General features: G+C 41.8%; 2 protein-coding genes across 3 annotated transcripts in view; one reads left to right on the forward strand and one right to left on the reverse strand.

The window, feature by feature from the left end:
- Window positions 1-343, reverse strand: part of LOC135514375 (mediator of RNA polymerase II transcription subunit 27-like) — a 94,204-nt gene extending 93,861 nt beyond the window's left edge. Inside the window, exon 1 of the mRNA XM_064937817.1 lies at window positions 127-343. Within this exon, the coding sequence (XP_064793889.1) occupies window positions 127-329 (203 nt within the window). The 5' untranslated portion in view covers window positions 330-343. The remainder of the gene's footprint in view (window positions 1-126) is intronic.
- Window positions 344-1,572: 1,229 nt separating this feature from the next.
- The window catches only part of LOC135514376 (netrin-G2-like), a 59,485-nt gene continuing 33,939 nt past the window's right edge, over window positions 1,573-27,118 (forward strand). For both annotated transcript variants that reach the window (XM_064937819.1, XM_064937820.1), the window contains exons 1-3: window positions 1,573-2,045; window positions 2,823-3,527; window positions 11,452-12,095. In XM_064937819.1, the coding sequence (XP_064793891.1) occupies window positions 3,291-3,527; window positions 11,452-12,095 (881 nt within the window). In that variant the 5' untranslated portion in view covers window positions 1,573-2,045; window positions 2,823-3,290. The remainder of the gene's footprint in view (window positions 2,046-2,822; window positions 3,528-11,451; window positions 12,096-27,118) is intronic.

Here is a 27,118-nt window from a genome sequence, read left to right on the forward strand (position 1 = left end):
GCTAGCTGGAAATAACTTTTTAGTTAGATAACATTCATTCCTCACGCCTATCTAGCACGCTAACTTGTGTGTTTACAACAAATATTTAACTAGCTAACATTAGCACTTAACGTTACAGTTACTCACTTCAAGTCGCGATTCACAGACTGCAGGTTATCTTGAAACTCGGTAATAAAAACCTTTTCGCGTCCTTCGAGGGTTTCTTTGTTTTTCATCCCATCTTTCAGAGAGTCAAAAACCCTTGTTACACTCGAACGAAGTGCCTGAATAGCACTTATTGCTTGAGAAAATGCTTCTAAATTCACACCAACGTTCATTGCGTCCGCCATTTTTTTTCGCACGCTGAGATGAACGTCGCATAAACACCGTCATCGAGATGCAGTGCGTAGCAAGGGAAATGTAGTTCACGCCTTCCGTGCCTGCTGTCTTCTCATTTGCTCACTGCCTGTATACATTTGCCCATTCAACTACTTCTTAAATCATTTTAACTACCTTTTATATTGCTGTCTACAAACATTGTGCATTGCCAGTGCCCGTGTCTGTCTGTGACAATAATTTGGCCTCGGATGACCTATAGAAATGTGGAGGCTGTTTACACCCATTGGTCTGTGTGGCCACGCATCAGGACCATGGACAGCTCAACTCGTTCTTCCATGGGAAGCCCCCTTAGGCTTTGATGTTGTTACTTCAAATACACCCATCCAAAAGTTGCAAATTAAGGGTTTTGCCTGCTTTTTAAAAATGTGTTTTTACTATCCAGCTTAATTGGGTATTAAAGTAGGCTAATGTAATTGTCAACAATGTAAATAGCATAAGTTAGTTTGCTAAAATTAAACATATAAAAAATATATAGCCAATTTTATAGGCTATATATGCAATATATGCTTTGCTCAGAACTTGAGTGGCCAAAAATCAACCACGGGCCAAATGTGCCACACGGCTCCCTGTTGGGGATTGGTTGTGGTAGATTTTATTTGGCCACCCAAGTTATCTGAGCTATGTATATATCCTATAAATTGGCTATATATTTTTTCTATGTATAATTTTCACTGTAAAATCACCAGGAAATCAGCTCAAATTGATTTTAACTGTGGAAATCCGTTCCCAATTATTCCCACGCATCAATAGAGGCATATGCGATCGTATCCCAATGTAATCAAGGTTTGAAATGATTCGGTTTTTGTCAAATGCGATATCTGTTTGGGATTCTTGCAGTCAATTTGCAGTGTACAAATTATTTATAACTATGTTCTGGCCGCTGACCATCCGCTCAAGAGAAACCGTTACAAAATTGGGGACGCCTGCACTGTGTTGAAGATGCATGCGCTATGCTTTAAGAGCCATATAGGAACTTCAAGTTGTTTAACTGTTAAACAGTGTTGTGTTAGCCTATTGCTTAGCGAAAACTAGAGATCCTTATGTCTGACTTGAGTGATTTTTGAGCTGCTCCTTTAAGCAGGACGGGTAGCCCGATCGGCTCATGGGGTGGTTATATTTCTGACCGGTAAAAGTTGCGTACCTGCTTCACACACGCGTAGTTTGCAAATCAGATACTGATAGCTAAATGTGGAAACGAGAAGAGAGCAGGAGAACAATGGCAGGGGGGAATTTATGAAATAAGCGAGTGTGTTTATGCATAGGGGAAAGTGAGGTCGAGAGAGAGAGAGAGCGAGAGCGAGCTCTTTCCTTCTGCCCTTGAGCGCCTAGGACAACCGAAATCGCAAAAAGTAACGGAACATTAATTGAGGCAGTACCACTTCTAGAAAAAGTATTGAAATATAATATATTTCGAACAAGAAGTCAACTATTGTGCGTACGGGATGTATAGGATACCATCCTAACGTACTGCTTTCCTCAAAGTATAAAAACAGAAGGGAAACAAACAGAAGGGGAGAGCATCTCATCTAATCCTCTTACAGAAGGGAATACGGTAACGTTAAGCTTTATTTCAACGACGAACCAATGCTGAGGCTTTTGAATGCTGATAACACTTTTGCAAAGGATGCACCCATGACAGAATGATCATATTTTCCCGGAGCAATTTGGTAAGTGTTCGAGTTCCACCGTGAACATAGAGGATAGTAACTGTTGTAACCGTGCAGCTTCAAAATTGTATAGGACTATAATGCTTATAATCTTGCAACCAGTGACTTGCTAGAGTTGTTTCTTATAATCAACCATTATAGCCTACATTTGAAGGCAGCATTAGGCTACACACTTCAGAGAATTTCAGAGGTTTGGAAAGAGCATCAACGTAAAGAACATCAGTTGTCCACATTATAGGACAAGTCCAAATATGATACAAGTTAATAAAATTAGTTATTTTTATTTGCCAATTGTAGACTACAGCCTAGGTCTGTCACCATCTGCCTGTGAGAAGTTCTCCACAGTTTTGTTACCTCTGATGGCAATAGTTGGCAAAGCCAAGAGCGCAACAGACATCCGTCTGTGGGGACGAGGGTATATCTTTTTTTACTTGCAGTTATGTTTGGGAAATTCCTTAATTAGGGTAGTCTTGTGAATATAGATTGGTTGTGAAAACAAACATGAAAGGTCACAATATTATTTATTTGTAAGCTACGGTATAGCCTACCGATATTAATTTGAACAGATTTCAAATGGGTTCAAGTTCCTCTAATGAAAGATATGTTTAACCTAATTGCTAGTTGTAAAAACGAAATAAAATCTGTGTAGTAGCAGCAGCCTATTAGATATAGTTTTAGTTGGCCTTTTTTTGTGTGGAAATGTGAGTGGAAATCCCCCCCCCCCCAAAAAAAGTTACATGTTTAATAAATTATTGTATTTTCTCCTTCTCAATATAGCCAACGATGGAGCATGTAAATACTTCCTTTGACTGACGTGAAAACACAACAAAATCTCATCTAGAGAGCTTCTGAGTGGACAGCGGGAATATTCTCAATGCTCTACTCATGGACATATCGATTGCTTTTAGCATGGCTTGCCTGGAGTGCCAAAGGGGGTCGATCTGAGAAAGATTTAGCGTTGTATACATTTCTAATAAAATAAGTTATTGTAACTATAATTTAAAGTAATAGTTTAATGTGAATTGTTTTTAACATAAGATAACAAATACTTCAAAACAAAAGTGTAACTTATTTAGGCAGGCATACATTTGTATACAAAACCAGCAGAGTTGTAAGGCTGTATCCTGCAAGCGGCAGGTGTCTCTCCCAACATGAAAACCAACCGGATTCCAAGCTGATCCTCTCCCTGTGTGGACCGACGGTGGCACCACTTCCCTCTTCCCTCCGGACTCTCGGTCTTGGACCATGGGTGTGGTCTCTACGAGTGCCATGCTCTCACAGGTGCTTTTTCATTTGCACTTTGTTACTCTGACCCTTGGCCAGTATGACATATGCAAGTCGCTGTTTAGTACGGACGATGGACCAACATGGGAGTTTTATGCGTGCCAGCCAAAACCAATGGCTATGAAGGAGTTCGTGCAAATTAGGGTGGATCCTCCTGGCATCACTTGCGGCAACCCCCCGGAGAGGTTCTGTACCCTGGTAAGTTTAAGTTTGAATTCCGTTGGTGTAACCACCAGCACTAGTTTTATACTTAAATGATTTTTATAGGCCTACACAAGTTTTGTCTATCAAAAAGAGTGATGAAAAACTGACATGGAAGGTTTTCTAGATATTAGGATATCGTTAGGGTATCCGATCCTAGATATGAGATGATAAACTTTGATCTCGAACAAGATGGCAGGAATATGTACCTTTTCTATGAGACAACTCAGGACATAAGAGTTGAAACCTACTTTCAGTAGGCTACTTGTTATTATAGTGAAAATGCAAACAAGACTTCAAGACACAATTACATTTATTTTGGAATCACTGCCTCAATAGATACACTACATGGCCAAAAGTATGTGAATACCTGCTCGTCGAACATCTCATTACAAAAATTATAGGTATTAATATGGAGTTTGTCCCCCTTTGCTGCTGCAACAGCCTCTAATCTTCTGGAAAGGCTTTCCACCAACATTTCTGTGGGGAGTTGCTTCCATTCAGCCACAGGAGCCCCCTCCCTGGATTGCGTACTGAGATGGAACAGAGCAAATAGGCTTTTCAACGCAATAGGTTTAGCTGCTGGTAATTTGTGGAATAGACATCAGCTGGAATGCGGTTTTATCCAATCAGCATCCAGGATTAGACCCAACCGGTGTATAAACCAATAGAATAGATTAGAACAGAACAGAATAGTGCTATATAATAACTTAAATAATAAAATAAACATGCTATTTATATTTTCTATAAAGATTAAATATGACTAAATGAAAAAATATAGCAGCAGCAATATTCAATAAAACTAATCATTTCTGCTTTGGCCTGCTGTTTTCAGAATGAAACACACTAAGTCTACACAACAGTATATCAAGTTATTTAACCAAGTTAATTTTGTTTGTCTCAAACAATATCATTAGATTAGGTTTGTTATTGTGTTTGTGCCTCCCTACAGGGACTCACACCTTGAGTGATGCCATTTATTTATAACGCTGTTTAACACTCGAGCAGAATGAGCGGTGCAACACCATGAGTTCATATGAATAGTAACTTTAGGGTTATAAATGTACATTTATATGTAGTATTTTGTATCCTGTAAAGCTGTAAGCTTGAGTGTACTATATATACACTGCTCAAAAATAAAGGGAACATTTAAACAACCCAATGTAACTCCAAGTCAATCACACTTCTGTGAAATCAAACTGTCCACTTAGGAAGCAACACTGATTGACACTAAATTTCACATGCTGTTGTGCAAATGGAATAGACAACAGGTGGAAATTATAGGCAATTAGCAAGACACCCCCAATAAAGGAGTGGTTCTGCAGGTAGGGACCACAGACCACTTCTCAGTTCCTATGCTTCCTGGCTGATGTTTTGGTCACTTTTGAATGCTGGCGGTGCTTTCACTCTAGTGGTAGCATGAGACAGAGTCTACAACCCACACAAGTGGCTCAGGTAGTGCAGCTCATCCAGGATGGAACATCAATGCGAGCTGTGGCAGGAAGGTTTGCTGTATCTGTCAGCGTAGTGTCCAGAACATGGAGGCGCTACCAGGAGACAGGCCAGTACATCAGGAGACGTGGAGGAGGCCGTAGGAGGGCAACAACCCAGCAGCAGGACCGCTACCTCCACCTTTGTGCAAAGAGGAGCACTGCCAGAGCCCTGCAAAATGACCTCCAGCAGGCCACAAATGTGTCTGCTCAAACGGTCAGAAACAGACTCCATGAGGGTGGTATGAGGGCCCGACGTCAACAGGTGGGGGTTGTGCTTACAGCCCAACACCATGCAGGACGTTTGGCATTTGCCAGAGAACACCAAGATTGGCAAATTCGCCACTGGCGCCCTGTGATCTTCACAGATGAAAGCAGGTTCACACTGAGCACATGTGACGGACGTGACAGTCTGGAGACGCCGTGGAGAACGTTCTGCTGCCTGCAACATCCTCCAGCATGACCGGTTTGGCGGTGGGTCAGTCATGGTCTGGGGTGGCATTTCTTTGGGGGGCCGCACAGCCATCCATGTGCTCGCCAGAGGTAGCCTGACTGCCATTAGGTACCGAGATGAGATCCTCAGACCGCTTGTGAGACCATATGCTGGTGCGGTTGGCCCTGGGTTCCTCCTAATGCAAGACAATGCTAGACCTCATGTGGCTGGAGTGTGTCAGCAGTTCCTGCAAGAGGAAGGCAATGATGCTATGGACTGGCCCGCCCGTTCCCCAGACCTGAATCCAATTGATCACATCTGGGACATCATGTCTCGCTCCATCCACCAACGCCACGTTGCACCACAGACTGTCCAGGAGTTGGCTGATGCTTTAGTCCAGGTCTGGGAGGAGATCCCTCAGGAGACCATCCGCCACCTCATCAGGAGCATGCCCAGGCATTGTAGGGAGGTCATACAGGCACGTGGAGGCCACACACTACTGAGCCTCATTTTGACTTGTTTTAAGGACATTACATCAAAGTTGGATCAGCCTGTAGTGTGGTTTTCCACTTTAATTTTGAGTGTGACTCCAAATCCCGACCTCCATTGTTATGAACTTGAGTGAAGACCCAAAAGCGGTTTTAACAGAAAACAGAGTTCTTTAATGAAAAACAGGAATGGCATAAATCCTCTTCCAACGTTGTCAGCGGAACAAAAAGAACGTTAGTATAGTGCAGGATGCACCTGCCAGGCAGACTCCGACAGGACAGGACAAGGTGGAAGCAAACGAGACGACAGCTTGCTTCTGGCATCAAAAAACACAAACAAGAATCAGACACTGAAAGTAGCAGGAACAGAGAAAGAAATAGAGACCTAATCAGAGGGGGAAGAGAGAACAGGTGTGAAAGAGTGAATGAGCTAGTTAGAGGAGATGTAGAACAGCTGAAGAATGAGAGACAGAGAAGGTAACCTAAAAAGACCAGCAGAGAGAGAGAGTGAAGAGAAAGGACAGGAACAGACATAACAAGACATGACATCCATGGGTTAATACATTTGATTTCCATTGATCATTTTTATGTGATTTTGTTGTTAGCACATTCAACTGTGTAAATAAAAAAGTATTTAATAACAATACTTAATTCATTCAGATCTAGGATGTGTTATTTTAGTGTTCCCTTAATTTTTGTGAGCAATATATATATATATATATATATATATATAGTATGCTCCTGTTTTTTGGGAGAGTGCTGACATGGGTGAGGTTCATTTCTAAAAGAGAGGCTGACAATGTTGCTGTGGGAATCCAGCCGAGGGCTTGATTGTAAAAAAGCAAATATATGATTTGTCCAGCTGGGTTGTACTTTTGGAACCCATGAAGAGAGGACGATCAAACCATGATCACAGAGCATACCATGTACAATTTTATAGTGTGTTACCTGAAACTCCTGGTTATCAATTGTTATATAGCCTTAGACTTGTCAATCACTCACTCTGATTTGAGCATCTGTCTTTGTGGTAAGAGACAAGTCACTTTTAACATCCTAAATATCACCAATGGTAATTATGATCATCACATTGCAACTAAACATGCAGCAATATGTAGCATCCAGCTGTGTAATGCTAATCGTAGTTTTTTTTGTGTGCCAGATTACTAACCACACATTGGATGTGGTAGTGGAGAGGTTAGTCTGGATTTTGCCAAATTGAAGCTGGGGATAATTAGAGAGAGCTATGATAGCATGAGCCAGGTTGGGACTTTAGTCAGGACATGGGTACCATCCAATCTCTTGCCATGAGTGTTAAGAGATCTTTGGAGACCACAGGATGTCCGGACAGACAGTCAGGGTTTATGTCTCGTCCAATAAAAGGCACCCTGTGCAGGGTAGCTTCCTCATCACTTCCCCCGGGGGAATTTGTCCACCTTCCACCCCTCAACTGGCTCTCCAACATCAATTCCAGCAGCAACTTGATTTTGCCATGCATTCTCCCATCCAAGCCCTGACCAGGTCCAACCCTGCTTAGCTTTAGACGGAAGCCAGGGATGCAGCAGGGTGGTTTGGCTGTTGGCATACTGGTAAGCCTACTACTTCAAGAAATGCTGATCAGCCACAATATGATTCTTAATGACCATTGACCAGTTTAAAGTGAAAGACTTGTTGGCCTCTCTTTGGCCCCAAAGTAGTCTAGTCATGAACATTTTCTGAAATGTAAAGTGGCCTCCTGTTGACTGTGCTGTTGAAGAATGAAGACTCAGTGTCGACGTGCTTCTATGGCAAGAAGCTCTTTGGTAAATTATCGTTCCTCCAGTGATCTGACCATTCATCTTATGGAAAGGTAAATGTGCCATGAGTGGCCCATTACCAAAGGGCTACCCAATACAGCTAGACACAGTCACATATTTAGACTTGCCATGGCTCTTACAGTGCAATATGATAGTGTTCTGTAGCCCATTTTACATCAATTACATGCTTAGGACTTGTCAATTGAGTGCACTCAATTGACAACGTTTTTCATGCTTTCCTTTCGGAAAGCAACATCATTGATTAGAATAAGCCATCCCCAGAATGAGTATGCTGGCTTTCGTTGGAAAGCTTTCTGGCTCATGAATGATTTAGAGCACATTTCAGCCACTAGGCCCACAGGAGATGCCGTTGCATTTTTAGTCAGTGCCCCCCCCCCCCGCCATGCATGATGTTAGCTGGTGCTGGGAGGGGGGTGGACTCTGTGTGTAGCATTGCTTAATGAGCAGAGGAGGGAAGGAGGAAGGGAGCTAAGCAAAACGACAAATCTCGACCCACTACTGATGTAATTACACACACATTGAAAGACGAAGAGAGGAGCCAGACCTTGTCCATAACTGAACTGAGGCATCACTGCCACTCTCCATCCTGTGACCTCAAATGATTAATTGCAAGTACTCTTTTCAACAGTAATGGTCGCAACATATTAGATATAATCCTGCCCCACATTGCATTTGCTTATTTTAAAATGCCCAAACAGCCGGAACTAAAAATAGCAGTGCAGGTTGCAGCACAGCAGTGGAGTGCACTATAGTAAGGACTTCAATTTGGTACACTATTTGCAGTAGGTTAAAACACATGTTCAGATTAGATCATGTGAGGATATGTCACCATATTTATCCTACCGGTGGAGAGTTAATGTTTTGTCACTAACGTGCCGCTTTGGTCAGTTCTGTCCTGTGTCATTGATTTTACATGAGTCCTGGCAGCTTCAACCCCTTGTCCTGTGCTCCCAAAGGGTAGCGATTTCATCCCGTTTCGCAATGCCCACATGCAATAATATCCATTCGCCTGTTTTCATGCCACTGCAGGTCCTGGATGATTCTTCAAATTAAGTTGTGCGTATGGTAATCCTCTATCATCCTTTCAGGGAGATACAATATTTTTCAAGAAAGGTTTTTGATTGATTGCATTCTAATTTATGCTGATGACCACAGATGAACAACTTTTTTTTTCATGGTGCTATGAACATAATACAGTGTGAAATGGTGTGTGTGTGTGTGTGCGCCCGCAGATTTTAAACAGTAGGCAGTGGCCCATGCTGGGACAGGTGAGGGTCTTGTGCGGCCTGTTTTGTCTCTGGTATAATTAGGCTGCTGTTTTCCAGATGTTGTATCAGGAGCTTCCTTCACATTAATTAAGTCAAGCGAGGAAACGCATCTCACCAGCTGAGGGAATAGCAGCTCTAAACACTAGCTTCCCATACAGTACATGGCTCAATGCTCCCCATCTACACCAATGCAGTTGGGCATGTTTGTGGACCGAGGTACCGTCCAAATCTCTGGGCTCAACTGCCTTTCTAGTTTTATGCCTTTCTGGTCCTCTCGTCTCGACTCGTCTCCTCTTACATGACCTCTCCTCTCCATTTCCGCAACACACACTTTCTGTCTCTTCCTCATCCTTCCCATCTATTTCGGTCAGTGCAGGTCCACAGATGTCCTTCTGATTGGACTTAACAATGTCAACTGGACTCTGACTCAGTGAATAAACTGTCCAGGTCATCTTCAGGAGAGAGGTCAGTGATCCCCAGCCACTCACAGTCAGGGTGTCTGAACCTCATCGATGGAGCTGCCTTCCTAATGCAATCAAACCACAGCTTAAAGGGGAGATCAGTGGAGGGCTTCCACTCTAGCAGAGAGGAAAAACCCTCTGTTGTCATTGAGGATAGAATGTTGGATTATCTCAAACACACAAGAAACCTATTGGTCAGTGAAAGGGGATCAAAGTTCGTGGTTCTCCTCCAGTGTGTGTGCGAGAGAGAGAGAGAGAGAGAGAGATCCATTCTGAATTCCCTGAGGCTGTCATTGAGAGGTGGGCAAATAGTCTACTTAGCACTGGGTTGCTCTTTAACTGTGACAGGAATCCAGTTTGGATAATTGCTGGAGTGGTTTAGTGGTGAAAGCCACCTGCTGTAGCAGTTGAACTGGATTTGTGTGCTCTGCAGAAGGAGGCAAGGATTGTGGGCTAAAGGTAGAAGAAGCTGAGGCTCTGGCTTGGGCACCTGTTGTGTGTGGCTCTCATAACACCATTGACATAAAGGGGAAAGAATGTACAGTACATTACCAAAAGTATGTGGACACCTGTTTGTCAAACATCTCATTCCAAAATCATGGGCATTAATATAGAATTGGTCACCCCTTTGCTGCTATAACAGCCTCCACTCTTCTGGGAAGGCTTTCCACTTTGGAACTCAGTAGTGAGTTTTGCAACCACAGAAAATATGATTTTTACTCGCTACGCGCTTCAGCACTCGGCGGTCCCGTTCTGTGCACTTGTGTGGCCTACCACTTCACAGCTGAGCCGTTGTTGCTCCTAGACGTTTCCACTTCACAATGACAGCACTTATATTTGACCGGGGCAGCTCTAGCAGGGGAGAATTTTGACTAACTGACTTGTTGGAAAGGTGGCATCCTATTAAGGTGCCACGTTGAAAGTCACTGAACTCCTTAGTAAGGCCATTCTACTGCCAATAGCCTGCCTGGAGTGCCATTTTTTTTTTACATTTTTGATTGATTAAATTGCAACAGGTAAGCTCAATCAAACACAGATACTATTTGAAATGTTCTCAAATACTGTATCTGAACCCAGGCCTGGAAGCCGTGTGAGTGAGGATGACTGTTGATGACAAGACGTGTGACAGTTTGCACTCAGGCCGACCAATGTGACACTGGGATTTAGAGGTCAGGGATGACCACTTGGTAGGCAACCCCCCATGTTAATCCATTCTGTGTGTAATCCATGTGTGTCAGTAGAGCAGTGTTACAGCTTCAGGGTAAAGTGAAACATCTATGACACTGTTGAAGCTATATAATGTCGGACTTTTAGGAATGCAACGCATTTCAGTAGTCTCGCTGATCTTTTTTGGAGTGATGATAAAATTTGATTCAATGCAACACTGTAATTTACAATGTGCATTAAATGAGTGTCATTGTAACCAGATTATGTGCAATTATCACCCTGTATGTAGGAATTCCCAGATGGCTATTCACCAAACAGAGCTCACAAACTGTTTCATAGGGACATATGGTGAGCATGTTGGGACAAGCACACAGACATGGTCTCAGGGGGACCTGAGGTTGACCAGATTGTTTTGGAAAATCTGTTTCCTGGTTGTTGCATGTTGCTTGGGTGTATTTTTTTGGTGGGGCTAGTAGCCTATATAAGATAATGAGTATGTAACTTTTTTTTATTTTATCTGACTGATTTCTCATTAGCAAAGACATGCAAAGAACCAATAAATACTATGAAAAACATCAGTTGTGTAGCCTACTTTGAGTATGTGGGAACCTTTTAGAGAGTCATTCTTCTGAGTCATATATTCTATGCTGAATACTAACAAAGAACTCGCTCAGTGTGGATTTAGAATGTTAACAAGTGATGAGCTAGTAAATGTTTTCTATTTTCTAATGGGGAAGGGAGATGAACAGTGTTTTCCAACATTGACCAGTTTTCTTTCCCCCCCCATCTCCCTCCTTCAGGAGAACCCCTACCTGTGTAGTGACGAGTGTGACGCCTCCAACCCAGACCTGGCTCACCCTCCCCAGCTGATGCAGGATCGTGAGCGCAGCGGCCTCATCACCTATTGGCAGACGGTGACATGGAGCCGCTACCCGGAGCCCCTGCTGGCCAACATCTCCCTGGCCTGGAACAAGAGCCTGGAGTTGACCGACGACATTCAGGTCACCTTCGAGTATGGCCGCCCCACCATGATGGTGCTGGACAAGTCCCTAGACAAAGGGCGCACCTGGCAGCCCTACCAGTTCTACGCCGACGACTGCATGGAAGCCTTCGGCATGCCCGCGAAGCGGGTGCAGGACCTGTCGGCCACCAATGTGACGCGGGTCATCTGCACAGAGCAGTACTCTCGCTGGGTGGGCTCCAAGAACGAGAAGGTGCTGCGCTTCGAGGTGATGGCACGCTTCACTATCTTCACGGGGCCCAAGCTGCTCAACATGGACAGTCTGTACACACGCATGGAGAGTATGAAGGGCCTGAGGGACTTCTTCACATTCACCAACCTGAGACTGAGGCTGCTGAGGCCGGCCCTGGGGGGAACCTACGTCCAGAAAGACAACCTCCTCAAATACTTCTACGCCATCTCCAACATAGAGGTACCAGCCAGGTAAATACACACACCTACCTCTCTTTGCCTTATTGGACAATATCTCTTGCAAAGATATTTGAGTCACAGTCTATTTTTGTGATCAATTGAGAAAATGCACAGTCCTAATGGTTTACTGTACGGTATCTTACACTGTACACCAGAGGAGGCTGGTGGGACGAGCTATAGGAGGACAGGCTCATTGTGATGGCTGGAATGGAATTAATGGAACAGTATCAAACACATGACCCATTCATTCCATTCCAGTCATCGCAATGAGTTCGTCCTCCTATAGCTCCTCCCACCAGCCTCATCTGCTCTATATTAGTGCGAAAAGAGTGCCCAATATTTTAGCTTCTGATAAGGAGCTGTGGAGGAAGTTGTCTGAAACAAAAAACTGGTTTGATTCTGTTAAAGAAACGGTCACTCTCTTCCTGCTGACAGTCAATTCTATAGCAATCCAATCTCAGTGCTTAATTCAGTAACCTTTGCAGATATAAATATTGATAAATTAATGAATTAGTCTCTCCTGGCAACATTGCATTGCCCAAACCTCCGGTAATACGAGCCGTCAATCAATAGTTATTCCTGTATGTCAAATAGCAAATTGTTTTTAAAGGGAGTTGGGGATGGGGTTTGGAGGAGTTGAGTGGTCAAATGGACACATGGAGATAAGGTAAAGAGCCCATGACTGATGTTCACTGGTTTATAATGATCAGGGAATAGAGGAGAAATGTTAAGTTAATACCTACCGGAAAATTGTTGTTGGATATTTTATCCATCCCTTAGTATTGGGAAGCGCTTGCAGTGTTTGAATGATTGGGATGGGATGGCCTCCCTGATGGCTGTGTGTGTGTGTGTGTGTGTCTCAATAAATGGACTGCAAACACTGAGAGAAATGGCCTAGGGCTCTGTAATGACATCAGGCCCATCAGCACAGGGACAGAACTGCCGCCGTTGCCTCCTCCTCTGCTCCTCCTCCCATTCCTCCTCCGCCTCCCCTCCTCCTCCCCCTTTTCTCTCTCCCCCTCTCCATGGCTCATTTCCCCTTGACATGAGGAGCGCAGATAATCAACCGGTGATTAAACCTAATCGGGTAGAGCAACAAAAGCCAAGGCCCCCTAATTGAGTAAGATGCAATGCTACTTGTGAAAGGCAGGCTAAATTGTTTTATAATTTCCTATTTTGATGAAATCTGATTTGAGCCTTGTTTCAGGGATTTTGTTCTGAACTGTTCTGATAATGCTTGGACATTTAGATTATGCTTGTTCACAAAGGCTGCCGTGGTAATTGATATTTCCACCGGATAGCACTCTATTTATAGCCCTATACAGAAGGAATATAGAAAATTCAGAATCATACAATGCGAAAGATATATCATTAGTCAGAGCAACAAACATCCTCATCAGGTTCCTTTGGCTACTGCAAAGATTCTCTGATGCCGTCCGTTCTAAGTGGCAGTTTGAAGTGGCCCCAAGGAGAACGGTCCCGCAGCTTGCATGTCCCTTCGCTTGCACAAACTTCTTTGAGAAACACCCGGACGAGAGCAAACCAGATGTATCCGTTTGTCCCATTCTGTCCTTGCACCGTTTTTTAAAAGGATAAAACAACAACAAAACAACTAAAATAAGGAAACCATCCTCAGACCTTCACTCTGGTCACTCTTAGCGTACGGGATCTTAGCGGGATCTTCATTTTCCCACCGGGTGAAATGAATCTGTCAGCTCCAAAAACAAGCACACCACAGGCGCTCAAGCCTCATCTAAATAATCACCAGCGAGGTTGGATTAAGTTGAGTAGAAGTAGAAACATTACAAGTAAGAATGGCGTAAAGCCTGTCTGTGTCAAGAAGGCATTTGAAAACCCTCGGTTTGTATTGTACAAACCACATGTCGAAATGAATAATATTGTTACAATCAGGAAACAAATAAGGGGTGAAAATAGGGTTCTGTCCCTGATAGGTGGATTAGGGTGAGAGTGACCCTGGTGCCCATTCTCTTGTTTTGGGGATGGAGCCGTGTCAGATGTGACGGATGGCTCCAGTTGTTGGGTATAATATATTGGCATAGCCATTATCCCTCTGACCTCCTCGCCCACCTTCCTCTACTACACAATGATAGGAGACATGTCAAGCTGTCAGGAGAGACCACAGTGTCAGAGAGACAGAGGCCCCACTAATGCTGTATTCATTTGCCTGTGGTCCTGTCTCAGTACCCATCACAGTGGGGGAAAAGGACCTTGACATGAACAACTGTTTATCACATTGAACCATTTTCCGCTAAAGTTTAAGTTTCACTCACCTGTCTCAAGTTAGGGTTCCAGGGGCCAACTTTTGGCTGTTCAAATTCTTCAGAAACCACTGGGAAAATCCTTCCACACAATCTCAGTCTGAGTGGAACAGGTGATTTCCTTTGGCTGGGACTATGGAGACACATTGTCAACCTGATTTATACAAGTGTGGAGGAATAATTCTGCATGCTAACAGGATTGATTTATTTTTCCACAACAAGGATCCTGTGGGCAGAACCTGACAGTGGCATTTTGGCCTCTCTCCCTTTAACCTAATTCCTATCTGTTTCCTGCCACCACCTCTCTCATTGGAAAACAGCTCCATGTAAAAAAAATTTTTTTTTAAAGTCCAAATTGAATAAAACAAAATAAAAAGTAAATACAGAAAGATAAGCTCTTACAGAGTAAATGGATTAGTGGGGGAGACAAATGAGACGGGTAGAAAAAGCATAACATTTTCCTCCCGATCCTCCGACATAGAACCACCCACCTTTACACTTGCACCACCCCAGCCCACAATGCCTGTTAATTAATAATGCAGTACTATACAAAACACAGACATGACTTTGTGAAATGTGTTCGCCAGTCTTGGAAGAGAGTTGTCCAGCCTAACATTCAGATCCACACACAGTCCTGTCGCCATTGTGTCCAGACAGTTGTCCTCTAAGGCCCGTGGACAGTATGGGACTCTGAGTGGCTTCACTCCATTACTGGTGTTGCTGCACTGTGCTTTGACTGTGGAGGGATTTGAGTTGTTAAGGAGACTGGGTGGATCAGAGAATCCCAGAGAGCGTCCCCCCCCAGACGACAGTCTGTCACACCTGACAATTGCAGCAGTGACCCTCTCAACCTCAGGGGCCTGTCCAATCACAAGATGTGAAAAGTATTATGGGATGTATCCTTTCACTGTCATTATGACATGGGGCTGGTCTCTGACACTATCATTCTAACTGCCTATGCCCTTCTTTATTTATTTAACCTTTATTTAACTAGGCAAGTCAGTTTAAGAACAAATTCTTATTTACAATGACAGCCTACCCCAGCCAAACCCTAACCCGGACGATGGTGGTTCAATTGTGCACCGCCCTATGGAACTCCCAATCACAGCCGGTTGCGATACAGCCTGGAATCAAACCAGGGTCTGTAGTGATGCCTCTAGCACTGAGATGCAGTGCCTTAGACCGCTGCACCACTCGAGATTAACCTTGTACGGTAATATTTTGAGTAAAAAGGACACCTGTATCCGGAACTGACTCAAATCACGGCACACTGAATAGATCTCTGTAAAGCAAAGAAGAGCAAATTAGATTTATGATGATGCAATTTCAGTATAATCTCTGCACGACTCTATTGTCTTGGGTAAAGTAAGATTAGGGAGGAAGTTAGTGCACTGCCGCTACTGTATGTGTCTATACAGTTTTTCTGTAATTATTTTGCTTTGGTCTGCAATTGCTTGTGTATGATGCAGTCTTTGGCCTAGTTTTGGAACAGCCTGTGCTTCTAGAGTGGAGTCATGTGCTGTAGAACAGTAGTATGAGGAAACGCGTTATGAATGTAAGGGTTGCAGGGTGGGGGTAAAGGGCCACTTAAACAACTCATGAGAGTCTTGTGAGTTTGCTTCTAAGCCCTTAAATCATCACCATCAGAGCTGTCCGTCAAATATCCAGCTATGGGCCTTGGCTATGGTGAGGGCAAGGTAACATGATCAGGGCCGCTTTGTCTGGAGGAAATGGATGCCTGCCCTTTTCTGGTCTTTCTCAAAGTCCTTCGGCAGTTAATGAGTGGATGAGTTCAGGGTTGGGAAGGTTACTTTCTAAATGTAAACCATTACCGTTACTAGTTACCTGTCCAAAATTGCAATAAGTAACATATTTGGATAACCCAAACTCAGTAAAGTAATCTAAACTTACTTTTAGATTACTTTCCCCTTAAGAGGCATTAGAAGAAGACAATGTGTGTTACCAATTGAACGACATCTATTGCAGGATAAATCAATGTTAGAGTTTAGATAACTGGCCATAAATGGATGTTGGATTTTACTTTATGGGTTATGTACATAGCTGCGGTAGTTTGGGGGTGGGGATGCTGCGATTTTTGAGGGTGGAAGGGGGATGCAGGGAAAAAAATATTGCCCGCACAGAAGACGTCTATATCAGTCCGCTAATACAAGACCAGTAAAGGCTTTTGTGTTTTTTTTATTTTATATTTTTACTAAATATATTTTTGTATTTACCAGCATTTGTAACTTCTGTCTGATAATTATCTGTACAGAACAGCTCATCTAATAATACTTGTGGAATATAAAATGCTTGCTTGATATATGTTTTCAGTGGGAATCGAACCCACAACCCTAGCATGGCAAGAGCCATGCTCAACCAAACTGAGCCATAATATCAGATCAGATTATCACAAACCACTTGATGTCTCAATGTACTCAATTACTGTATTGTGCGTTGTTTTCCTTCATGGTGATGCAAAGTCTACAGGTACAAACCTTGATGACAATACACTAATGTACTACTTTTTGTGCAGTATTAATTTACCATCCTTATAAACCACATTAAGTGGGTTGGAAGGATGGTAAATTAATACTGCACAAAACGTGGTTGTTTTCCATGTTATTTGATCCAAAAATAATAATAATTTGATGTGGATGTTTTGTGTCTTTGCCCATAACCTTTTGATGTAAGTGTTTGAAGACAGGGTTTTGTTCTTTCTGGATTCCATTAGAATGATAATCACAGAGAAAGAGACAGGGCAATATCTCTTACAATTCCAACTATTGAATCCTGCAAGATACTGTTCTTAATTATACAACTACCATGGGGAGATGCTGAAAAATGTGTTTGCCCACGCTACGTATATCCATATTGATCCACTAATAGTAGTAAAGGACTAGTGCACTACTTTTGTGAAAAATATTTTCAACAAATAATAATATATATTTGTATTAATATGTGACCGACCGTCTCGATTCTGTATTATGTAGCAACATTTGAAATTGTGTATTTATCATTGGATAAAAGTAGAGACTCAGCGCTAGAAAACGATATATCATACACTGCAGTTGAGGAACAATGGGAAATTAATTCTGCTTTGAAAGATGATAAACATGTAAACCCCACTTTTCAAAAAATGGGCCTTGAATGTTTTGGTACACCTACTGGAGAGCTCTTTGTCTACACCCATCTCTTTAAGCATTCACATGGGAGGCCATGTGGTAAACATATGCTATATCAAATCAAATCTAGGTTTATTTGTCACATGCACAGGATACATAAGGTGTAAATGGTACGGTGAAGTGGTTGCATTATTAGATGACGCTTACGCGACACATCGATTGGTCACGTGAAGGAAATGCTATAACCACCCCCCAGCCACATCTAGCTTAGTGGATGGGTCACTATTGTCCAGCCGAAGTGGAATCTTTTTGTTTAGACATGTAGCTAGCTAGTTAAACAATGAACTGGAACAATCCCAACATACTACTACCAATACAAACATTGTCATAGCTGTAATATGAATCTGCAGGTAGCTAAAGCTAACAAACTATGTTCAATGTTAGCTAGCTAACATTAGGCTATAACTAGCAATGCAAATGGATTTCTGATTAGAATAATATTTCTACACAGATCATACATGTAACGTTATCAAGCCAGAAAGCTAGCATTTTCTAGCTAACAAACAGTACGCTTTAACATGAAATAAAAATAAACAGCTTTCTGACAAGATTAGAAACGTATCTCAAAATGTAGCGAGACTCATACTCATATACAGTGGAGCAAAAAAGTATTTAGTCAGCCACCAATTGTGCAAGTTCTCCCACTTAAAAAGTTGAGAGGCCTGTAATTTTCATCATAGGTACACTTCTTCAACTATGACAGACAAAATGAGGAAAAAAAATCCAGAAAAATCACATTGTATGATTTTTTTATGAATTTATTTGCAAATTATGGTGGAAAATAAGTATTTGGTCAATAACAAAAGTTTATCTCAATACTTTGTTATATACCCTTTGTTGGCAATGACAGAGGTCAAACGTTTTCTGTAAGTCTTCACAAGGTTTTCACACACTGTTGCTGGTATTTTGGCCCATTCCTCCATGCAGATCTCCTCTAGAGCAGTGATGTTTTGGGGCTGTTGCTGGGCAACATGGACTTTCAACTCCCTCCAAAGATTTTCTATGGGGTTGAGATTTGGAGACTGGCTAGGCCTCTCCAGGACCTTGAAATGCTCCTTACGAAGCCGCTCCTTCGTTGACCGGGCGGTGTGTTTGGGATCATTGTCATGCTGAAAGACCCAGCTACGTTTCATCTTCAATGCCCTTGGAAGGATGGAAGGAGGTTTTCACTCAAAACCTCACGATACATGGCCCCATTCATTCTTTCCTTTACACGGATCAGTCGTCCTGGTCCCTTTGCAGAAAAACGGCCCAAAGCATAATGTTTCCACCCCCATGCTTCACAGTAGGTATGGTGTTCTTTGGATGTAACTCAGCATTCTTTGTCCTCCAAACACGATGAGTTGAGTTTTTACCAAGGCTTTGTTACTTTGGTCCCAGTGCTCTGCAGGTCATTCACTAGCTCCCCCCGTGTGGTTCTGGGATTTTTGCTCACTGTTCTTGTGATCATTTTGACCCCACGGGGTGAGATCTTGCGTGGAGCCCCAGATCGTGGGAGATTATCAGTAGTCTTGTATGTATTCTATTACCTAATAATTGCTCCCACAGTTGATTTCTTCAAAACAAGCTGCTTACCTATTGCAGATTCAGTCTTCCCAGCCTGGTGCAGGTCTACAATTTTGTTTCTGGTGTCCTTTGAGAGCTCTTTGGTCTTGGCCATAGTGGAGTTTGGAGTGTGACTGTTTGAGGTTGTGGACAGGTGTCTTTTATACTGATAACAAGTTCCAACAGGTGCCATTAATACAGGTAACGAGTGGAGGACAGAGGGGCCTCTTAAAGAAGAAGTTACAGGTCTGTGAGAGCCAGAAATCTTGCTTGTTTGTAGGTGACCAAATACTTATTTTCCACCACTTATACTTAAAATCCTACAATGTGATTTTCTGGATTTTCTTTTTCTCCTCTTGTCTGTCATAGTTGAAGTGTACCTATGATGACAATTACAGGCCCCTCATCTTTTTAAGTGGGAGAACTTGCACAATTGGTGGCTGACTAAATACTTTTTTGCCCCACTGTACATGGATGAAAGGACTGTCAACACATTCTGAACAGCTCATATTATTGACAGAAGCATGCTACATGGCATACCAATCCAAACTCATTTTCCGGCAAGCCCAGCCCATTCATTTTCTCAGCCAATCATGGCTAGTGGGAAGGTTCCTGCCTTTTTCCGTGGCTAAGCCAACTTGGCTCATAATTTAACAATAATTACACCTATTTATGGAAAGAGTACACGTTTGTTATTAAGACACATGAAAGTTAACATGTCCCAGAAGGCATTTCTGCCCCAAAAAATGCATTTTGATAAAAAAAATACATGTTTACGTTGAAATGCCACTCCTGTAAAGTAGTGAAGTGCGACATACATGTCCTGAAACGAATATTTTTTTATTCAAATTTTACACTAGGTGCTGCAGCACCCTCTGCACATTTACTTCCTGCGGCTATGGTTGTATTGGCTTCTAACCCATTTCTTTCCACTTCAATACAGATAAAATGATTAGGCTATATATTTAAAATATATATATATTTTTAAATCCAGTCATTCCAATTAATGAAATACCCTTGATCTACAAGAATAGGACTTGTAAATATAGATTAGTCTAAATGTTTTCCCTGAATATTATCCAAAAACGATGGAATGGCATGCTTTGAGCACTACCGAAAAGTGCTATTTGCATGAAGTGAAACATTAATGCCATATGCTGTATTTGCTATTGGTTTATTGTTTACATTTTTGTTGGTAACACCATATAATTAGGAATTAGAATACTTAATTAATTTAATCGGATCTCTATGGGTGACACTTTGATTTCTCGGTAGTTTACAGTTCTTGAAGTCTGTCAAAGGTGAATGAGTTTAAGCATATCCGTTAGGCTTTTTGGATATTTTTTTTTTATCAGCATGAATTAGATTGATCAATAAAATCCCCAGTAGTGGTGCATGTGTAAAATCACTGGCGAAACCAAGCCAGAAAAAAAGCCATATTGCCATATTAATTGTGTTTACTCTATAACCTGTTAGTTCATATGCCTTGCAATTGTGATATATAGTCCGAAGGCCAATAAGAAGACACATTTGGCAGAAGAAATTCAACCACACCTTTGTTTCCTCACAAAACCAGGGAGCAAACTCTGTCCGGTGAAGTCATATGACCCACAAACAAACAGTCACATGACCTACAGCATTGTCAAGCAAGTTTATTAAGGATTGGACCCCTTTTTTTCAGTTTTCACCTAAAATGACATACCTAAATCGAACTGTCTGTAGCTCAGGACCTGAAGCAAGGATATGCATATTCTTGATACCATTTGAAAGGAAACACTTTGAAGTTTGTGGAAATGTTAAATTAATGTAGGAGAATATAACACATTAGATCTGGTAAAAGATAATACAAACAAAAAAACATCTGTTTTCAAATTTTTTTGAAATGCAAGAGAAAGGCCATACATTGAAAGGATTTGAGGTGTAATTTAGATGTTGTCCACGAGATGGCAGCAGTGTCTGTGCAAAGTTACATACTGATCCAGTGAAGAGTTACATTACTACATCACATGTTGTATCAATTGGTCAATTTATACATTTTTGTGTACATAACTACAGAGAACATACAACAATGCTATTGTAATAAAAAGGTTAAGTTTACACTCTCCCAGGAATGTCATACATGACATTTCCTACAGAAAACATGTTAACCTGTTAATTAGCACATCTAGATGGCCGGCCGGTGTGGAGCCAGAGACAGCAGTGGGCTAAAACTTTAGAACCCAGTTCTTACATTTGAATATAAAAATGTATTTTTCCAAACAAAACTACACCTCATTTTATCTCTGGGACCATCAGGATAACAAATCAGAGCAAGATTACTGAATGTCAGTACATTATTTACCTTCAGAGGTGAATGTATAAAGCTAGTTGCCGTGATAAGTGTTTTGTTGTTGTGCACTGTCCTCAAACAATAGCATGGTATTTCTTTTATTGTAATAGCTACTGTAAATTGGACACTGCAGTTAGATTAACAATAATTTAAGCTTTCTGCCCATATTAAGCATGTCTATGTCCCAGAATTGGCTGTTGCTTACAATGTACTTCTAGTCACATTATTGCATATTGGGCAACTACCGTCCCGGTTTAGGGACACCGATCCCATAGAGGTAAAGATATCTGACATTTTTCGAGTACATGTTTTGTTTTTTTGGCGTCCTAGGCTACCTGGCTAAAACGCTTGCTTGCTAGCTAGCCTAACTTCACTTTTATTGGCAATGTTAGCTAGTTAAAATTACATCTAGCTACATACTGAACATACTGGGGCACAATGTATGAATTTATGTTTGGATCAGAATGACCGTTATAATTATTGGCCAGTACGGAAAATGAAGTAAAACCACAAGCCCAAAGCCATGGATGGAGATGGGGATAATTTAGGAAAGGGACCATTTTGGCTAGCTAGCTACAGGACAACAATGCAACGAGATGCAACAATTAAAGTTGTTTCTGTCAATGATGTATGTGATGTGATTGGAGAGAATCCAAATCCAAACTGACTTGCCTTTTTTTTTGGTGCGCCAGGACAATTCACAGTTGAGCTCACTCAATTTAGCTCAATGCTGATTGGCTATTATTTTATACTTTTTTATCAAGGGAGGCCAAATGCTCGCTGGCTTCCTTCCCTTGCATTCAATACTATGGGCGGCAACAATGTCATACTCTTTTTGACCAGACGTCATCAGATCGATGGCCTACACATACAGAGACGAGGGGCGTTGTTTTGCTCGCTCAGATGCTTTCTCCGGTGAGATACATTCAGCCTCTTTAGAGTTGATGGAAATTATGAAAAACCGAGAGACAAAAGATACATTATTTAACATGTTTCTCTTTTTTCCTTGGGGATTTTTTTGGGGGAAGCCTGGCTTCCCTTGGCATCCATGAATACTTGCCACTGAAAATCCCTACTTGTGGTCTTCTTAAATTCAAATAGTTTTTTACATTATGTGTGGAGCACAATACCACAGAGGAGTTTACAAAGGAGGAACTCCCTCAAACTTGTATTCCATGATTCACATAATTGCTGTGTAGATATCAATAATATGCATAAGTGATATACATATCGCCAGTAGCCTACACCACTGCTGTCATCCTTATCTCTGAACCAGCTCCAAGCGTTTTTTCAAATTGGTCATATAATCTTTGATGCCGACAGCAGTCGCACCATTGGAAGATGTAGCTTGCACTGTAGCCTACAAAAAACCTATTCCTGCTCTTTTCCACAATCCATCAAACGCATTTGGTGTGTCATCATAGTGGTCTCTGGCTTGTGGTCAGAATCTAAGTTGACATAATAGGACTAGATCGAATCAACCCTTAAATGCACTTGAAATAAAGTTTCATTTGATGTAGTCCTATTCTTTAACAGATCTTTTGTTGAGATGGAGACTTGAATCCAACATATTAATGATTAACTTGAAGATTACATTTGAAATCAACCAAAGCTTGTATCCCTGAGGCCTATATGTATTGTCTATTTTAGTTGAACCTTGGTTTGAATTAAAACAATAGCTGTTGATGACTTTGCAAATGCTATATAGGCCAAATATTGATGATATATGACTTATAAAGTATGGTTACATTTTAATTTGCTCTCTTAAACGTACCCTTCGGAATGAGTTCGATAGCAACAGTGAATATTTTTTGTTAATAATAATTTCTCAATAATCATTCTCATGAGAGCATATTGGTAGTAGTCAGTGACAAATATGAAAACTAAGCAACCTTGAACTTTGACCTTTTGCCACATTTCAGGCTTCAAATATAAAGATATAAAACTGTATTTTTTTGTGAAGAATCAACAACAAGTGGGACACAATCATGAAGTGGAACGACATTTATTGGATATTTCAAACTTTTTTAACAAATCAAAAACTGAAAAATTGGGCGTGCAAAATTATTCAGCCCCCTTAAGTTAATACTTTGTAGCGCCACCTTTTGCTGCGATTACAGCTGTAAGTCGCTTGGGGTATGTCTCTATCAGTTTTGCACATCGAGAGACTGAAATTTTTTCCCATTCCTCCTTGCAAAACAGCTCGAGCTCAGTGAGGTTGGATGGAGAGCATTTGTGAACAGCAGTTTTCAGTTCTTTCCACAGATTCTCGATTGAATTCAGATCTGGACTTTGACTTGGCCATTCTAACACCTGGATATGTTTATTTTTGAACCATTCCATTGTAGATTTTGCTTTATGTTTTGGATCATTGTCTTGTTGGAAGACAAATCTCCGTCCCAGTCTCAGGTCTTTTGCAGACTCCATCAGGTTTTCTTACAGAATGGTCCTGTATTTGGCTCCATCCATCTTCCCATCAATTTGAACCATCTTCCCTGTCCCTGCTGAAGAAAAGCAGGCCCAAACCATGATGCTGCCACCACCATGTTTGACAGTGGCGATGGTGTGTTCACACACACACACACACAGCTGTGTTGCTTTTACGCCAAACATAACGTTTTGCATTGTTGCCAAAAAGTTCAATTTTGGTTTCATCTGACCAGAGCACCTTCTTCCACATGTTTGGTGTGTCTCCCAGGTGGCTTGTGGCAAACGTTAAATGACACTTTTTATGGATATCTTTAAGAAATGGCTTTCTTCTTGCCACTCTTCCATAAAGGCCAGATTTGTGCAATATACGACTGATTGTTGTCCTATGGACAGAGTCTCCCACCACAGCTGTAGATCTCTGCAGTTCATCCAGAGTGATCATGGGCCTCTTGGCTGCATCTCTGATCAGTCTTCTCCTTGTATGAGCTGAAAGTTTAGAGGGACGGCCAGGTCTTGGTAGATTTGCAGTGGTCTGATACTCCTTCCATTTCAATATTATCGCTTGCACAGGGCTCCTTGGGATGTTTAAATCTTGGGAATTCTTTTTGTATCCAAATCCGGCTTTAAACTTCTTCACAACAGTATCTCGGACCTGCCTGGTGTGTTCCTTGTTCTTCATGATGCTCTCTGCGCTTTTAACGGACCTCTGAGGCTATCACAGTGCAGTTGCATTTATACGGAGACTTGATTACACACAGGTGGATTGTATTTATCTAGTCATTTAGTCATTTAGGTCAACATTGGATCATTCAGAGATCCTCACTGAACTTCTGGAGAGAGTTTGCTGCACTGAAAGTAAAGGGGCTGAATAATTTTGCACGCCCAATTTTTCAGTTTTTGATTTGTTAAAAAAGTTTAAAATATCCAATAAATGTCGTTCCACTTCATGATTATGTCCCACTTGTTGTTGATTCTTCACAAAAAATACAGTTTTATATCTTTATGTTTGAAGCCTGAAATGTGGCAAAAGGTTGCAAAGTTCAAGGGGGCCGAATACTTTCGCAAGGCACTGTACAAGGTTTATCTGTGTTGAAAATTGGTTACCATGATGACATAATCCTGTGGTTGAAATTTCGCCCTCAAAACAACAGTTTACATGATAACATTTTTTCAAATCCAATGTACAGTATTGTCCACGTAGATTCCACGTCACAATACGCTGACAAAACACTTTGAAACAATGTTGATTCAACCAGTTTGTGCCAAGTGGGATCCCCTGCCAAACTGTACCTGTATGTTGAAGGTGTCTTTTGAAAAAAGGGAAATGAACAATGTGTCTTGAGGAAACTGCAAGGCATTACTTAGTTAGTACACATACAGTATGTTTGTGTGAGGGATACTGTCGATAGAACCAAACCCTGGCTGGTATGATGACACCTGTGCACTGCACACACACACACACACACACACACACACACACACACATATCCCAACACAGTTGCACGGAGTGTAGTAACAGTTTGTGTAATTACGTTGACTCAGCACATGATATTGCCTGTGAACTTTGTTGCTGGTCTTGGTCAATATTATTTTCTTTATCACGGCACATGCTCTTCTCTTTGATCTTTTCCTTAGTATTCTCAACAATTTGTCTTCAGAAATGAACCATTCTAGACAATGTAGCTATCTGAAATGCATTATGTGCATGTTTTCATTTATTTAATTTGAAATCATTTTAAGGTTTGACTGTCTGGTCCCACTGAATGTATAGTACAGTATATCAGCATAGTAGATACTGTATGTTGACAAATGCATCCATGTTTTTCTCTCTCTAAAGCCTAGTTTTTCCACCAGCTCTTTTCTCGATGTGTTCCCCTGTAGGGGAGTAGCCTATTGTATGACTGATGATGCTCTGTCCAGGCTTAGGAGGATAACAGAGTTAACCCGTCCATGCTTTCTGCGCTGTTGGTCTCTTTGCTTTGGGTTGCAGATGAATTATGAAAATAGAAAACCGCTGCTCGCGGTCTGGTACTCCAACACTTACAGGACAACCCTAATGCGCCTAATGAAATTAACATTTCAGGGGGCTGGAATATGAGTAACTATTGCTGTCATCTCAGGAAGTAAGCTCTGTATGAGTAGAGAACAGCACCCTCCTTTCCTCCTTCCTTCCCACCCTCGCTCTCAACCTCCCTCCCTCACTCCTTCCTTCCCTCCCTCGCTCCCTCTCCCCAGTCCCCCTGCTCTGCAGTGTTGTCTATTTCTGTAGGATCCTCATTACCCAATGAGATGAAACAGGCCTTTTAAACTGTAAGCTTCTAGTGTGTCAATTTATTAGAAAAATTGTGTTCATTTGACTAGCTTTGCATTGTCACTCAGCAGGTTAGTGCTAATTTTAGGTCTTTTATCGTTATAGTTTACCGTCAAACTCTCTATCCTCCAGGTGGCTCAAGTAAGAGGCAACGCTAAGGGAGGACATCAGGATAAGCACAGTTTTTATTTGTAGGGGGAAATATTTATACATACATTTACAAGGGCCAAATTGTGGGAGTAAAACATAATTTGAAATGAAGAGCGGTTTGTTTCCCCAATGATGCCAGTATCTTCAAAGGTTACTGGGCGGGCAATTTGTCTCTGAGGAAAGAGCTGGGATATCTGGGTTTTATGCAGCAACGTTTGCGGGGATGGGATATTTGAAAGACTGCTGAGTGTGGGATCCTCCTTGTATGCTAACAGCACCTCAGGCGTAAATATTGTGTCAGCCTGCATGGATCCCATGCCTCCAGGGTCCCAAACAAAAATGGGGTGTCCTTGCCAGGAAACAGAATATTTCAGCAGCACGATGTCCCTCATCAAATTTTCATCTGCCCATTTCAATGATGAGGCAGACTCATTTTTGGTGCAGCTCCATCACAGTAGGAGAACTGTGGTCAGCCAACCTGTCCATCCATCCTTTAATTCACAAGAGCATATGGTTCATTATCATTACTATCACCCTTAGTGCCAGGAAGTACTGTATAGCTCAAAGCAGTGATAGGCCTCATACTGAACCCGGTAAGGTTGTGGTCCGGTAAGGCCATCAGCTTCTATCTCAAGGCCATCAGACCTTAAATAGCCATCACTAGCCGGCTACCATCCGGTTACTCAAACCTGCACCTTAGAGGCTGCTGCCCTATATACATAGACATGGAATCACTGGCCACTTTAATAATGGAACACTGGTCACTTTAATAATGTTTACATACTGCTTTACTCATCTCATATGTATAT

Source organism: Oncorhynchus masou, chromosome 25 (genome assembly GCF_036934945.1).
Source record: "Oncorhynchus masou masou isolate Uvic2021 chromosome 25, UVic_Omas_1.1, whole genome shotgun sequence".
Classification (NCBI taxonomy): domain Eukaryota; kingdom Metazoa; phylum Chordata; class Actinopteri; order Salmoniformes; family Salmonidae; genus Oncorhynchus; species Oncorhynchus masou.